Source organism: Oncorhynchus mykiss, chromosome 2 (genome assembly GCF_013265735.2).
Source record: "Oncorhynchus mykiss isolate Arlee chromosome 2, USDA_OmykA_1.1, whole genome shotgun sequence".
Classification (NCBI taxonomy): domain Eukaryota; kingdom Metazoa; phylum Chordata; class Actinopteri; order Salmoniformes; family Salmonidae; genus Oncorhynchus; species Oncorhynchus mykiss.
In genome coordinates, this window is record NC_048566.1 from 10,991,514 (window position 1) to 11,005,226 (window position 13,713).

General features: G+C 45.9%; 1 protein-coding gene across 3 annotated transcripts in view; it reads right to left on the reverse strand.

Annotated features, from left to right (window-relative positions):
* The window catches only part of LOC110511734 (exostosin-1a), a 160,557-nt gene extending 150,948 nt beyond the window's left edge, over positions 1-9,609 (reverse strand). For 2 of the 3 annotated variants that reach the window (XR_005035034.1, XM_036937860.1), the window contains exon 1: positions 7,788-9,609. Coding sequence is in view for 2 of the 3 variants with exons in the window: in XM_036937860.1 (XP_036793755.1) it covers positions 7,788-8,737 (950 nt within the window). In the remaining variant the exon portion in view is untranslated. The remainder of the gene's footprint in view (positions 1-7,787) is intronic. The other variant, XM_036937865.1, reaches the window with a different exon arrangement.
* Positions 9,610-13,713: the final 4,104 nt, after the last annotated feature.

The following is a 13,713-nucleotide window of genomic DNA, read 5'->3' on the forward strand; positions in this document are numbered from 1 at the left end:
AGAAAAGAAGCCCGGCCTTAGTTACTGATGAAAGAAAAGAAGCCCGGCCCCTAGTTACTGATGAAAGAAAAGAAGCCCGGCCCCTAGTTACTGATGAAAGAAAAGAAGCCCGGCCTTAGTTACTGATGAAAGAAAAGAAGCCCGGCCCCTAGTTACTGATGAAAGAAAAGAAGCCCGGCCCCTAGTTACTGATGAAAGAAAAGAAGCCCGGCCCTAGTTACTGATGAAAGAAAAGAAGCCCGGCCCTAGTTACTGATGAAAGAAAAGAAGCCTGGCCCCTAGTTACTGATGAAAGAAAATTAGCCTGGCCCCTAGTTACTGATGAAAGAAAAGAAGCCCGGCCCCTAGTTACTGATGAAAGAAAAGAAGCCCGGCCCCTAGTTACTGATGAAAGAAAAGAAGCCCGGCCCCTAGTTACTGATGAAAGAAAAGAAGCCCGGCCCCTAGTTACTGATGAAAGAAAAGAAGCCCGGCCCGGCCCTAGTTACTGATGAAAGAAAAGAAGCCCGGCCCCTAGTTACTGATGAAAGAAAAGAAGCCCGGCCCCTAGTTACTGATGAAAGAAAAGAAGCCCGGCCTTAGTTACTGATGAAAGAAAAGAAGCCCGGCCCCTAGTTACTGATGAAAGAAAAGAAGCCTGGCCCCTAGTTACTGATGAAAGAAAAGAAGCCCGGCCCCTAGTTACTGATGAAAGAAAAGAAGCCCGGCCCCTAGTTACTGATGAAAGAAAAGAAGCCCGGCCCCTAGTTACTGATGAAAGAAAAGAAGCCTGGCCCCTAGTTACTGATGAAAGAAAAGAAGCCCGGCCCCTAGTTACTGATGAAAGAAAAGAAGCCCGGCCCCTAGTTACTGATGAAAGAAAAGAAGCCCGGCCCTAGTTACTGATGAAAGAAAAGAAGCCTGGCCCCTAGTTACTGATGAAATAAAACAGACCCGGCCCCTAGTTACTGATGAAAGAAAAGAAGCCCGGCCTTAGTTACTGATGAAAGAAAAGAAGCCCGGCCCCTAGTTACTGATGAAATAAAACAGACCCGGCCCCTAGTTACTGATGAAAGAAAAGAAGCCCGGCCTTAGTTACTGATGAAAGAAAAGAAGCCCGGCCCCTAGTTACTGATGAAAGAAAAGAAGCCCGGCCCCTAGTTACTGATGAAAGAAAAGAAGCCCGGCCCCTAGTTACTGATGAAAGAAAAGAAGCCCGGCCCCTAGTTACTGATGAAAGAAAAGAAGCCCGGCCCCTAGTTACTGATGAAAGAAAACAGACCCGGCCCCTAGTTACTGATGAAAGAAAAGAAGCCCGGCCTTAGTTACTGATGAGAGAAAAGAAGCCCGGCCCCTAGTTACTGATGAAAGAAAAGAAGCCCGGCCCCTAGTTACTGATGAAAGAAAAGAAGCCCGGCCCCTAGTTACTGATGAAAGAAAAGAAGCCCGGCCCCTAGTTACTGATGAAAGAAAAGAAGCCCGGCCCCTAGTTACTGATGAAAGAAAAGAAGCCCGGCCCCTAGTTACTGATGAAAGAAAAGAAGCCCGGCCCCTAGTTACTGATGAAAGAAAACAGACCCGGCCCCTAGTTACTGATGAAAGAAAAGAAGCCCGGCCTTAGTTACTGATGAAAGAAAAGAAGCCCGGCCCCTAGTTACTGATGAAAGAAAAGAAGCCCGGCCCCTAGTTACTGATGAAAGAAAACAGACCCGGCCCCTAGTTACTGATGAAAGAAAAGAAGCCCGGCCTTAGTTACTGATGAGAGAAAAGAAGCCCGCCCCTAGTTACTGATGAAAGAAAAGAAGCCCGGCCCCTAGTTACTGATGAAAGAAAACAGACCCGGCCCCTAGTTACTGATGAAAGAAAACAGGCCTGGCCCCTAGTTACTGATGAAAGAAAAGAAGCCCGGCCCCTAGTTACTGATGAAAGAAAAGAAGCCCGGCCCCTAGTTACTGATGAAAGAAAAGAAGCCCGGCCCCTAGTTACTGATGAAAGAAAACAGACCCGGCCCCTAGTTACTGATGAAAGAAAAGAAGCCCGGCCCCTAGTTACTGATGAAAGAAAAGAAGCCCGGCCCCTAGTTACTGATGAAAGAAAAGAAGCCCGGCCCCTAGTTACTGATGAAAGAAAAGAAGCCCGGCCCCTAGTTACTGATGAAAGAAAAGAAGCCCGGCCCCTAGTTACTGATGAAAGAAAAGAAGCCCGGCCCCTAGTTACTGATGAAAGAAAAGAAGCCCGGCCCCTAGTTACTGATGAAAGAAAAGAAGCCCGGCCCCTAGTTACTGATGAAAGAAAAGAAGCCCGGCCCTAGTTACTGATGAAAGAAAAGAAGCCCGGCCCCTAGTTACTGATGAAAGAAAAGAAGCCCGGCCCCTAGTTACTGATGAAAGAAAAGAAGCCCGGCCCTAGTTACTGATGAAAGAAAAGAAGCCCGGCCCCTAGTTACTGATGAAAGAAAAGAAGCCCGGCCCTAGTTACTGATGAAAGAAAAGAAGACCGGCCCCTAGTTACTGATGAAAGAAAAGAAGCCCGGCCCCTAGTTACTGATGAAAGAAAAGAAGCCCGGCCCCTAGTTACTGATGAAAGAAAAGAAGCCCGGCCCCTAGTTACTGATGAAAGAAAAGAAGCCCGGCCCCTAGTTACTGATGAAAGAAAAGAAGCCCGGCCCCTAGTTACTGATGAAAGAAAAGAAGCCCGGCCTTAGTTACTGATGAAAGAAAAGAAGCCCGGCCCCTAGTTACTGATGAAAGAAAAGAAGCCTGGCCCCTAGTTACTGATGAAAGAAAAGAAGCCCGGCCCCTAGTTACTGATGAAAGAAAAGAAGCCTGGCCCCTAGTTACTGATGAAAGAAAAGAAGCCTGGCCCCTAGTTACTGATGAAAGAAAAGAAGCCTGGCCCCTAGTTACTGATGAAAGAAAAGAAGCCCGGCCTTAGTTACTGATGAAAGAAAAGAAGCCCGGCCTTAGTTACTGATGAAAGAAAAGAAGCCCGGCCCCTAGTTACTGATGAAAGAAAAGAAGCCCGGCCCCTAGTTACTGATGAAAGAAAAGAAGCCCGGCCCTAGTTACTGATGAAAGAAAAGAAGCCCGGCCCCTAGTTACTGATGAAAGAAAAGAAGCCCGGCCCCTAGTTACTGATGAAAGAAAAGAAGCCCGGCCCCTAGTTACTGATGAAAGAAAAGAAGCCCGGCCCCTAGTTACTGATGAAAGAAAAGAAGCCCGGCCCTAGTTACTGATGAAAGAAAAGAAGCCCGGCCCTAGTTACTGATGAAAGAAAACAGGCCTGGCCCCTAGTTACTGATGAAAGAAAACAGGCCTGGCCCTAACCCGATGTATCCTGTCGGGGCCCGTCGTGCTGGGGTAGGAGAGCTCTAAGCCACCCAGCACCATCCACACACAGCACCACCACAGTCAGGAAGTTTAAACAGGACACATTCCAGGGGCCATTGCCTGCATCCCAAATGGCTCCCTATTCCCTATATAAGTGCACTACTTTTGGCCAGAGACCTATCAGCCTTGGTCAAAATTAGTGCACTAACTAGGGAATAGGGAGCCAATTGGGATGCAAGCTACAGAGTGGGGTCCTGCTGCTGGGAAGTGACTGAGTCAACAGTGGGAGGTAGGCTTTCCCTGCTGTCACCGGGGCAGTGTAACCAGACTACCCCACTAACCCATCAATGAGCCACAGTCCAACACACAGGGCAGGGTTGTGTTCATAAGGCAATAAAACGCAATGAAAACAAGACTCAAAACAGGCCGGAGGGACTAAGAGGACATCGTCCAATGAGAAGAGCTTGTTTTGTTTTAAAGTGGAGTGGTTTCAAAACGTTGTGCCCTGATGAACGTGTGCCAGCTGAGCCACGGTCAGAGTAACAACAGTACTGTAGGGTCTGGAGGACAGGGAGCCCACTGACTAAACAGAGACCGGGTCAGTTTATTCAGACGGTTTTAATGCCAGGGAAGGGACCTGGGCTTCCTGAACATGGTCATTCAGAAGGGTTTGACCTCAGAGCAGCAGGAACAATATGCAGTAGCTCTGTGACTGACTGACTGATAGTCCAGTATCTATCAGTCTGTCTGTGACTGACTGACTGACTGATAGACTGACTGATAGACTGACTGATAGACTGACTGATAGACTGACTGATAGACTGACTGATAGACTGACTGATAGACTGACTGATAGACTGACCGATATACTGACTGATACTGGACTGTCTGGCTGACAGACTGTGACTGACTGACTGTGACTGGCTGCCTGATCGTAGACTGTGACTGATCGTAGACTGTGACTGATATTAGCAGCACCATCAGACCAGCAGTGGTAATTCTAGATGTTGACTGGAGATTAGACCCATCTGGTTTAATAAAAAGGGAGGACAAATTTGGATGCAAAGATTCAACACACTTTGCCTCCTGGTTTCAGAGTGGTGGGCCTTCAACTGGCTTTCAATGGTTTCAGGGTGGTGGGCCATCAACTGGCTTTCAATGGTTTCAGAGTGGTGGGCCTTCAACTGGCTTTCAATGGTTTCAGAGTGGTGGGCCTTCAACTGGCTTTCAATGGTTTCAGAGTGGTGGGCCTTCAACTGGCTTTCAATGGTTTCAGAGTGGTGGGCCTTCAACTGGCTTTCAATGGTTTCAGAGTGGTGGGCCTTCAACTGGCTTTCAATGGTTTCAGAGTGGTGGGCCTTCAACTGGCTTTCAATGGTTTCAGAGTGGTGGGCCTTCAACTGGCTTTCAATGGTTTCAGAGTGGTGGGCCTTCAACTGGCTTTCAATGGTTTCAGAGTGGTGGGCCTTCAACTGGCTTTCAATGGTTTCAGAGTGGTGTGCCTTCAACTGGCTTTCAATGGTTTCAGAGTGGTGGGCCTTCAACTGGCTTTCAATGGTTTCAGAGTGGTGGGCCTTCAATTGGCTTTCAATGGTTTCAGAGTGGTGGGCCTTCAACTGGCTTTCAATGGTTTCAGAGTGGTGGGCCTTCAACTGGCTTTCAATGGTTTCAGAGTGGTGGGCCTTCAACTGGCTTTCAATGGTTTCAGAGTGGTGGGCCTTCAACTGGCTTTCAATGGTTTCAGAGTATAAAACACACAGGGAGAGTCTCACCTCTATAAAACACACAGGGAGAGTCTCACCTCTATAAAACACACAGGGAGAGTCTCACCTCTATAAAACACACAGGGAGAGTCTCACCTCTATAAAACACACAGGGAGAATCTCACCTCTATAAAACACACAGGGAGAGTCTCACCTCTCTAAAACACACAGGGAGAGTCTCACCTCTATAAAACACACAGGGAGAGTCTCACCTCTCTAAAACACACAGGGAGAGTCTCACCTCTATAAAACACACAGGGAGAGTCTCACCTCTATAAAAAAAACACAGGGAGTCTCACCTCTATAAAAAAAACACAGGGAGTCTCACCTATAAAAAACACACAGGGAGAGTCTCACCTCTATAAAAAACACACAGGGAGAGTCTCACCTCTATAAAAAACACACAGGGAGAGTCTCACCTCTATAAAAAACACACAGGGAGAGTCTCACCTCTATAAAAAACACACAGGGAGAGTCTCACCTCTATAAAACAGGGAGAGTCTCACCGGTATAAACACGCTGGGCAGTATCACTGTTATAAACACGCTGGGCAGTACCACTGTTATAAACACACTGTTATAAACACGCTGGGCAGTACCACTGCTATAAACACACTGGGCAGTACCACTGTTATAAACACGCTGGGCAGTATCACTTAAAAACACACTGGGCAGTATCACTGTTATAAACACACTGGGCAGTATCACTGTTATAAACACGCTGGGCAGTATCACTTAAAAACACACTGTGCAGTATCACTGTTATAAACACACTGGGCAGTATCACTTAAAAACACACTGGGCAGTATCACTGTTATAAACACACTGGGCAGTATCACTGTTATAAACACGCTGGGCAGTATCACTTAAAAACACACTGGGCAGTATCACTTAAAAACACACTGGGCAGTATCACTGTTATAAACACACTGGGCAGTATCACTGTTATAAACACACTGGGCAGTATCACTGTTAAAAACACACTGGGCAGTATCACTGTTATAAACACGCTGGGCAGTATCACTTAAAAACACGCTGGGCAGTATCACTGTTATAAACACACTGGGCAGTATCACTGCTATAATCACACTGGGCAGTACCACTGCTATAAACACACTGGGCAGTATCACTGCTATAAACACACTGGGCAGTATCACTGTTATAAACACACTGGGCAGTACCACTGCTATAAACACACTGGGCAGTATCACTGTTATAAACACACTGGGCAGTATCACTGTTATAAACACACTGGGCAGTATCACTGTTATAAACACACTGGGCAGTACCACTGTTATAAACACACTGGGCAGTATCACTGTTATAAACACACTGGGCAGTATCACTGTTATAAACACACTGGGCAGTATCACTGTTATAAACACACTGGGCAGTATCACTGTTATAAACACACTGGGCAGTATCACTGCTATAAACACACTGGGCAGTATCACTTAAAAACACACTGGGCAGTATCACTGCTATAAACACACTGGGCAGTATCACTGTTTAAAACACACTGGGCAGTACCACTGCTATAAACACGCTGGGCAGTATCACTGCTATAAACACACTGGGCAGTATCACTGCTATAAACACACTGTTATAAACACGCTGGGTAGTACCACTGTTATAAACACACTGGGCAGTATCACTGTTATAAACACACTGGGCAGTATCACTGTTATAAACACGCTGGGCAGTATCACTGTTATAAACACACTGGGCAGTATCACTGTTATAAACACGCTGGGCAGTATCACTGTTATAAACACACTGGGCAGTATCACTGTTATAAACACGCTGGGCAGTATCACTGTTATAAACACGCTGGGCAGTATCACTGTTATAAACACGCTGGGCAGTATCACTGTTATAAACACGCTGGGCAGTATCACTGTTATAAACACGCTGGGCAGTATCACTGTTATAAACACACTGGGCAGTATCACTGTTATAAACACGCTGGGCAGTATCACTGTTATAAACACGCTGGGCAGTATCACTGTTATAAACACACTGGGCAGTATCACTGTTATAAACACGCTGGGCAGTATCACTGTTATAAACACGCTGGGCAGTATCACTGTTATAAACACACTGGGCAGTATCACTGTTATAAACACGCTGGGCAGTATCACTGTTATAAACACACTTATAAACACGCTGGGCAGTATCACTGTTATAAACACACTGGGCAGTATCACTGTTATAAACACGCTGGGCAGTATCACTGTTATAAACACGCTGGGCAGTATCACTGTTATAAACACACTTATAAACACGCTGGGCAGTATCACTGTTATAAACACACTGGGCAGTATCACTGTTATAAACACGCTGGGCAGTATCACTGTTATAAACACGCTGGGCAGTACCACTGTTATAAACACACTGGGCAGTACCACTGCTATAAACACACTGGGCAGTATCACTGTTATAAACACGCTGGGCAGTACCACTGTTATAAACACACTGGGCAGTATCACTGTTATTCCATTATATTAATGAGATCTGTTTCAATATCGACTGAGTTAATGAATTCCCTTGGGTCCGAACAAACTCAGACAACACTGATCCATTGATGTGTCCCACGCCAGCCACACATCAAGGCTGGGGAGTGATGTCACACTGCCACCCTCACAAGTACCTGAAAAAATATAAAACGACAACAGACCTCTCTCTATACAGGACCATGACAATAGTCATGTACTTACTTGTCATATTCGGCGTTGTCGAGGTCACAGCGGGCATCCTTGTGCTTCTGCCAGTCTTTCCCGTGTTTACATGTGGTGAGCAGCACCACGTCCTCGGAGTTATGGACGTGATATAACGCATTCCTCGTGTCTGATCCGATTCCAGTGAGGTATCGTTTCCCTTTGAACACAAGCATGTATTTCCTGTACGGTGGGATAGAGTTGTGTTTTAAAAAGCCCCTCTCCCCTCCGGCGCTGGGGTGGTCTTTCCCAAAAAGAGGGATGGAGACATCGAAATTGGGTCTGAAGTTCTCTGCGCCGATGCTTGCCTTGGCTAGCATGGCCTGTCCAAAGTCGAAGCCCAGATCTTCCGTGTAGTCGGGCCAAGTTCCCGAATAGAGGTTGAAGATGAGGTGATTCTTTCCGTTATTCCACAGATGCGAGTTCTGGACTTTAGTTCTGAGGTTGTGAACATACTGCGGAGACAGAATGTCCCTGTCTAGAGTGTCCAAACTCAGGACAAACAGACAAGCCTGTCCCGGGTCAGACGTATAGAACCTGGAAGCCTCAATGGAAGATAAAATATTCTGATAACTCTCTGACATCTTCTCTCCTTTCTGTTGCGGGTAAACGTAAACTTTAAATCCGTTGGTTTTGCACAAGGAAAAATCAAAGCAGGAGTCCATCCGGCAACGTTTCCCGTTATAAACTCCCGAAATGACATCCCTCTTCTGTCGTGGCGATATGTGAACGTTGTACTCCTCGGTCTCCATTTGGTCCCAGGGGCTGAACGGCTGCAGGGACCCCGAGAAGTGGTGCCACTGGGGACTCCCGTGGTGTCCATCGAGGCTGCGGTCATCACGCCGGTTGTTGCTTCTGGATAGCGGGGTTTGCATCCCTCCAAAGTACAACAACAGAATGAGACACGCACCGGCGGAGAACAGAATTAAGTACCGTTTTTTGGCCTGCATGTGTCCTTCGATCAGGGTCGAGATGTCTAGTAAATCCAACGAGCCCCGATGAAGTTTCACTCCTCTCGCCACTACTTCCAATTGAACGGCTGCGCCATCTTCCTGCAGCCAGGAAGGGTTTAGCGCTCAACACGTCCACCACCTTCTGATTCCTTTCCCCAAGCCGACGATTGATCCAGCGCATGTGGGCGATTTATAATGATCATTTACTTCTCCCCTTGTCAATAGTTATGGCTAACAGTGGCTATCTTCCAGCACTTAGGAGTAGACTACCTTCCTGGTAAGTTAGGGATTGAAGATGCACCCGGACCTTACATTTCTTTATGCTATTAGCGGATTCGTCTTCAGTGTTTCATCTGCCTGTATGTAAAAGAAGCATGTATTTTCACTTACACTTTCTTGCTTTGTAGCCTAACGCTCCGGCAACACACAATCACAATTTTCTAGCCAGCTACACAGGGCGACAAGAATGTAGCCAACTTGGCTAGCTTGCCCAAACATCCAGAGATTCAGGACTCACATTATAACGGTCCGTGTTGGACTACTCCATGGTCCAAACGAACGATATAACATAATGTTGGAGGGTACCAAGCCTGATATCTAGCCTTCTGGTCCATATGAATTTCTGCACTTCAATAAATAGTTGAAAGCAATTCGACTTGGCAGCATTCACAACACTATTTCTCTCTGATTTACTCTCCTAGTCCAAGGAAAGACAACTCAGTCTCTTGAAGCGTCGGGAAATTATTGTTATACATTTTTGAAACATATCCGTAACATATCCCAATTGTAAAAAATGTTTGGTGAGTTGTTCTGGATCTCACACAGAGGCATTCCAACCCTACGGCGTCTGATGACGATATGACGTTCTTCCATAACGCACTGGGCTTTTTCATTGGTTCGCGTCATATCCCGAAACAGGCGGGGCTTCCGCATCCCATTCACAACTGGAGACCCGCCAAGAGTAACCTAACCCTAGAGGTTAGAGATGCATGGCAGGGTTTCTCTATTGCATTGCTTTTATTTTAAATATATCTCATTTTAACAGCACATTTTGGTTCGACCTCTCCTAACTGTTATTTATTTATCTTGCTCCTTTGCACGCCAGTATCTCTACTTGCACATTCATCTTCTGCACATCTACCATTCCAGTGTTTAATTGCTATATTGTAATTACTTCGCCACCATGGCCTATTTATTGCCTTAACTCCCTTATCTTACCTCATTTGCACACGCTGTATATACACTTTTTACTTTCTTTTGTTCTACTGTATTATTGACTGTATGTTTTGTTTATTCCATGTGTAACTCTGTGTTGTTGTATTGTGTCGAATTGCTTTGCTTCATCTTGGCCAGGTCGCAGTTGTAAATGAGAACTTGTTCTCAACTGGCCTACCTGGTTAAATAAAGGTGAAATAAAAAAATAAAAACACATTTCTAACTCATTTTCATTCATCCTCTTGATGATAGTCTAGGACTATATTATCATGTATTCTTTATGCAAATGCAGAGTACAGACAAAACTGCTTCCTTTTGATTTTCAGCTCATACTGGGGCTCAAAACCCCAGGAGCTCTGCCTCACAAACACACCGTGACTGACCACCCTTCTGAAGCGTCTTATCCAGTCGTCACCGAAAAGCTAGCTACCGGAGCCATTCAGCTAGCTACCGGAGCCATTCAGCTAGCTACCGGAGCCATTCAGGCTGAGGAGTGAGCTTCCCATCTGCTACACTGGCACAATACTTGCAAAGCGCTTTGCATCTCTCCTTGCAGGGCACTAATACACTGTTGTTCCCATTCAGCACAACCTCTGACCCCGCCCTTAATCTCACTATTCTGATTGGGCTTTGAGGAACTCTGCAATGAAGACAGGATGAGCCATGTCACAGCAGAGCACCAGACACTACGGCTGAATTGGTTGGCAGCGTTCTGCAAAGGTGCAGGATACCACTAGCTCCCACCAGCACACTGTGAATGGACGGTGCAGGATACCACTAGCTCCCACCAACACACTGTGAATGGCATATTTATGCTGTTGTATGCGTCCATATCCGCAGGACGATATTACCAACACTCCGTGTTGTTTTCAGGAGATGGCTGACTACTTCATATATCAGCTTTAGTTATGTTGCTTATAAATCTTTCGGGCTTGTAGTCTTGAGGCATGTCCTCCTGGCCTGATCTGTTTTCACAGCTGCCGTGGTCTGAAAGAGGTCGGAGAGACTAGAACTGATTCTGCAGAGCGGAGAGACAGGAGGTGTTTGCGTCCCAAATGGCACCCTAATTCCCTATGTAGTGCACTACTTTTGACCAGAGCCCATAAGGTTTTAGACCAGGGCTCTGGTCCGAAGTAGTGCACTACTTTTGACTAGAGCCCATAAGGTTTTAGACCAGGGCTCCAAAGTAGTGCACTATATAGAGAATAAGGTGTCAGTTGGGACGCAGCCAGGGAGTGAGCGAAAGAGGAATTTGACCTGCGTTCCTCGGGAGCTGTGGAGCAGGGTCTGTGTTCGGTGGACAGCGGGTGCTGCTCCTATGGTCCACTGATCAAAGACAAGTCCTCCTCCTCCTCTCCTCCTCTCATCCTTCCTCTCCTCCCTATTCCTCTTCCTCTCCTCCTTCCTGTCCTCCTCTCCTCCTTCCTCTCTTCCTTTCTTTCCTTTCTTGCTCCTATGGTCCACTGATCAAAGACAAGTCCTCCTCCTCCTCTCCTCCTCTCATCATTCCTCTCCTCCCTATTCCTCTTCCTCTCATCCTTCCTGTCCTCCTCTCCTCCTTCCTCTCTTCCTTTCTCTCTTCCCTATTCCTCCTCCTCTCATCATTCCTCTCCTCCCTATTCATCCTCCCCTCCCCATTCCTCCTCGGCCCAACCTTCCTTCCATTCCTCTCTATTTCATTAGATTAGATTAGGTGAAGTAGAAGAAGAGGATGATAGCAGCTGTGTAATGATGTGATGATTGTGAGGCGCTGTAGCCTTACAAATACAACAGTCACAGGAGGAGGGACTTCAAACAGGCCTATGGAACGTCAAAGGGAACTGTAACCCACAAATTCAACAGTCACAAGACGGGGGACTTCAAACAGGCCTACAGCACCTCAAAGGGAACCGTAGCCTTACAAATACAACAGTCACAAGACCGAGACTTCAAACAGGCCTATGGCACGTCAAAGGAAAACGTAGCCTACTGTTCAGATGGGTTAAATGGAAACTGAAATCTGGACACTGACTGTAGGTCTATAACCTCTCACAGAGCCTTTATATTAACACCTGCAGAATTAAAATTTTCTTGCAGTAAAATTGATCCACCAAATGTAGGCTACAATTTTGACTTGGGAACAGGAGTGGAGAAATATGATTTCTTTCTTTCAGCATCTTGAGATAATGTGAATGCTCAGTTAGGTAGCCTACTTCTGTAGAGGAAAGTTAAAATGGAAAGGGGGATAGCCAGTCAGTAGTACAACTGAATACATTCAACTGAAATGTGTCTTCCTCATTTAACCTCTCTGAATCAGAGAGATGCTGTAATGCTGTTTTGGGTTGGTCCATATTTTTCGCGCCCTGTGTTTTGGGCATTGTATTTTGGTGCCATATTAAAGTGCACTTCTCCCTGTGGAACTCTCTGCTCTCTGCGCCTGATTCTTCCCTCACACACCTGGTCCCCCGTGACAGGTAGAAGTCGTGACATATGCGGGGCGCTGCCTTAATCGACATCACAGGTGCCATCTTTATCAGCGTCATTAATAAAGCTGATAGTATTTCAACCACAGTTAGGGTACGTCTGTAAAGTTGCCATCTTTATCAGCGTCATAAAAGCTGATAGTAGTTCAACTACATAATATATACATCCAAGCAGAACTGAAACCTGATCAGAAACATGTTGGCTAGTTGTTTTCACAGCTTTTTATTTCCTTACCACCGGTCAAACTGATTTCATTTGGAAACTTTACACAGAAGATCTTTCACTTAATTTTTAGGTAATGCATTTTCTCCCCGGTCCCTGAACGTCTTTACCTGACGTCAGCTAGACTGAAGCATTCATTCAATAACTTATTACATTATTCCGGTGAGCAATTGTTTCTTTAGTCTTCTAGGGCAACGTATAATGACAGAAGAGAAGCTACATGTATCTAACTATAGACAAGTTGACTAACTAATAGTCTTTATAAGAAAGGATAAGTAGAAACATCTCAACCTGGCTAAATAAAATCCCACCCCCTGTCAACACACCTGTCTCTGACTGTAGCCTACAGCGTATTTTCTATATTAGCAGGTTAGGGTCGGGTGTGGACCTTAGACTTTCACTTAATCACATATAGTCAGGCGGTTGCGAATGGGTTATTAGCAATTGCTGGGTGCAGGTGAACAAACAGCTGACCCACGGCACCAGTTCAGCTAATTCTGTTGACACACAGGGGAGTTCGTACTGGACTGAAAAGCTATTCAATGAACGTTTTCCCAATGACCATGTGTTTTCAGTCCAAGTCAGGACTCGGCTTAATCTGTCTCCAGGAAACCAGCCCCCCTTTAACGACTAAACGTTCTCAGAGATGGTGTTTACAGAATGAGCAGTGGAATAGAATACAATCCAAATACAATGGATTGGTTTCTAGGAAAACACGCGGCACAGTAAACATTTAGATGGCCAATGATTTTCTGTCTGGTTGCCCATTATCTCTATATTAGAATCAGCAGGGATGCTAAGCTGCTAAGCTAGTCTCCCCACTGTTTAATGCCAACCTGGTCTCAGAACATTTCCTTTTATTCTGTACATAAATCCGAGATAATCCATTTAGTATGATATGTTACAGGGTTAGCTAACAGGGTTATGGTTATGGTTAGGGGAAGGGTTAGCTAACAGGGTTATGGTTATGGTTAGGGGAAGGGTTAGCTAACAGGGTTATGGTTATGGTTAGGGTTAGCTAACAGGGTTATGGTTAGGGGAAGGGTTAGCTAACAGGGTTATGGTTAGGGGAA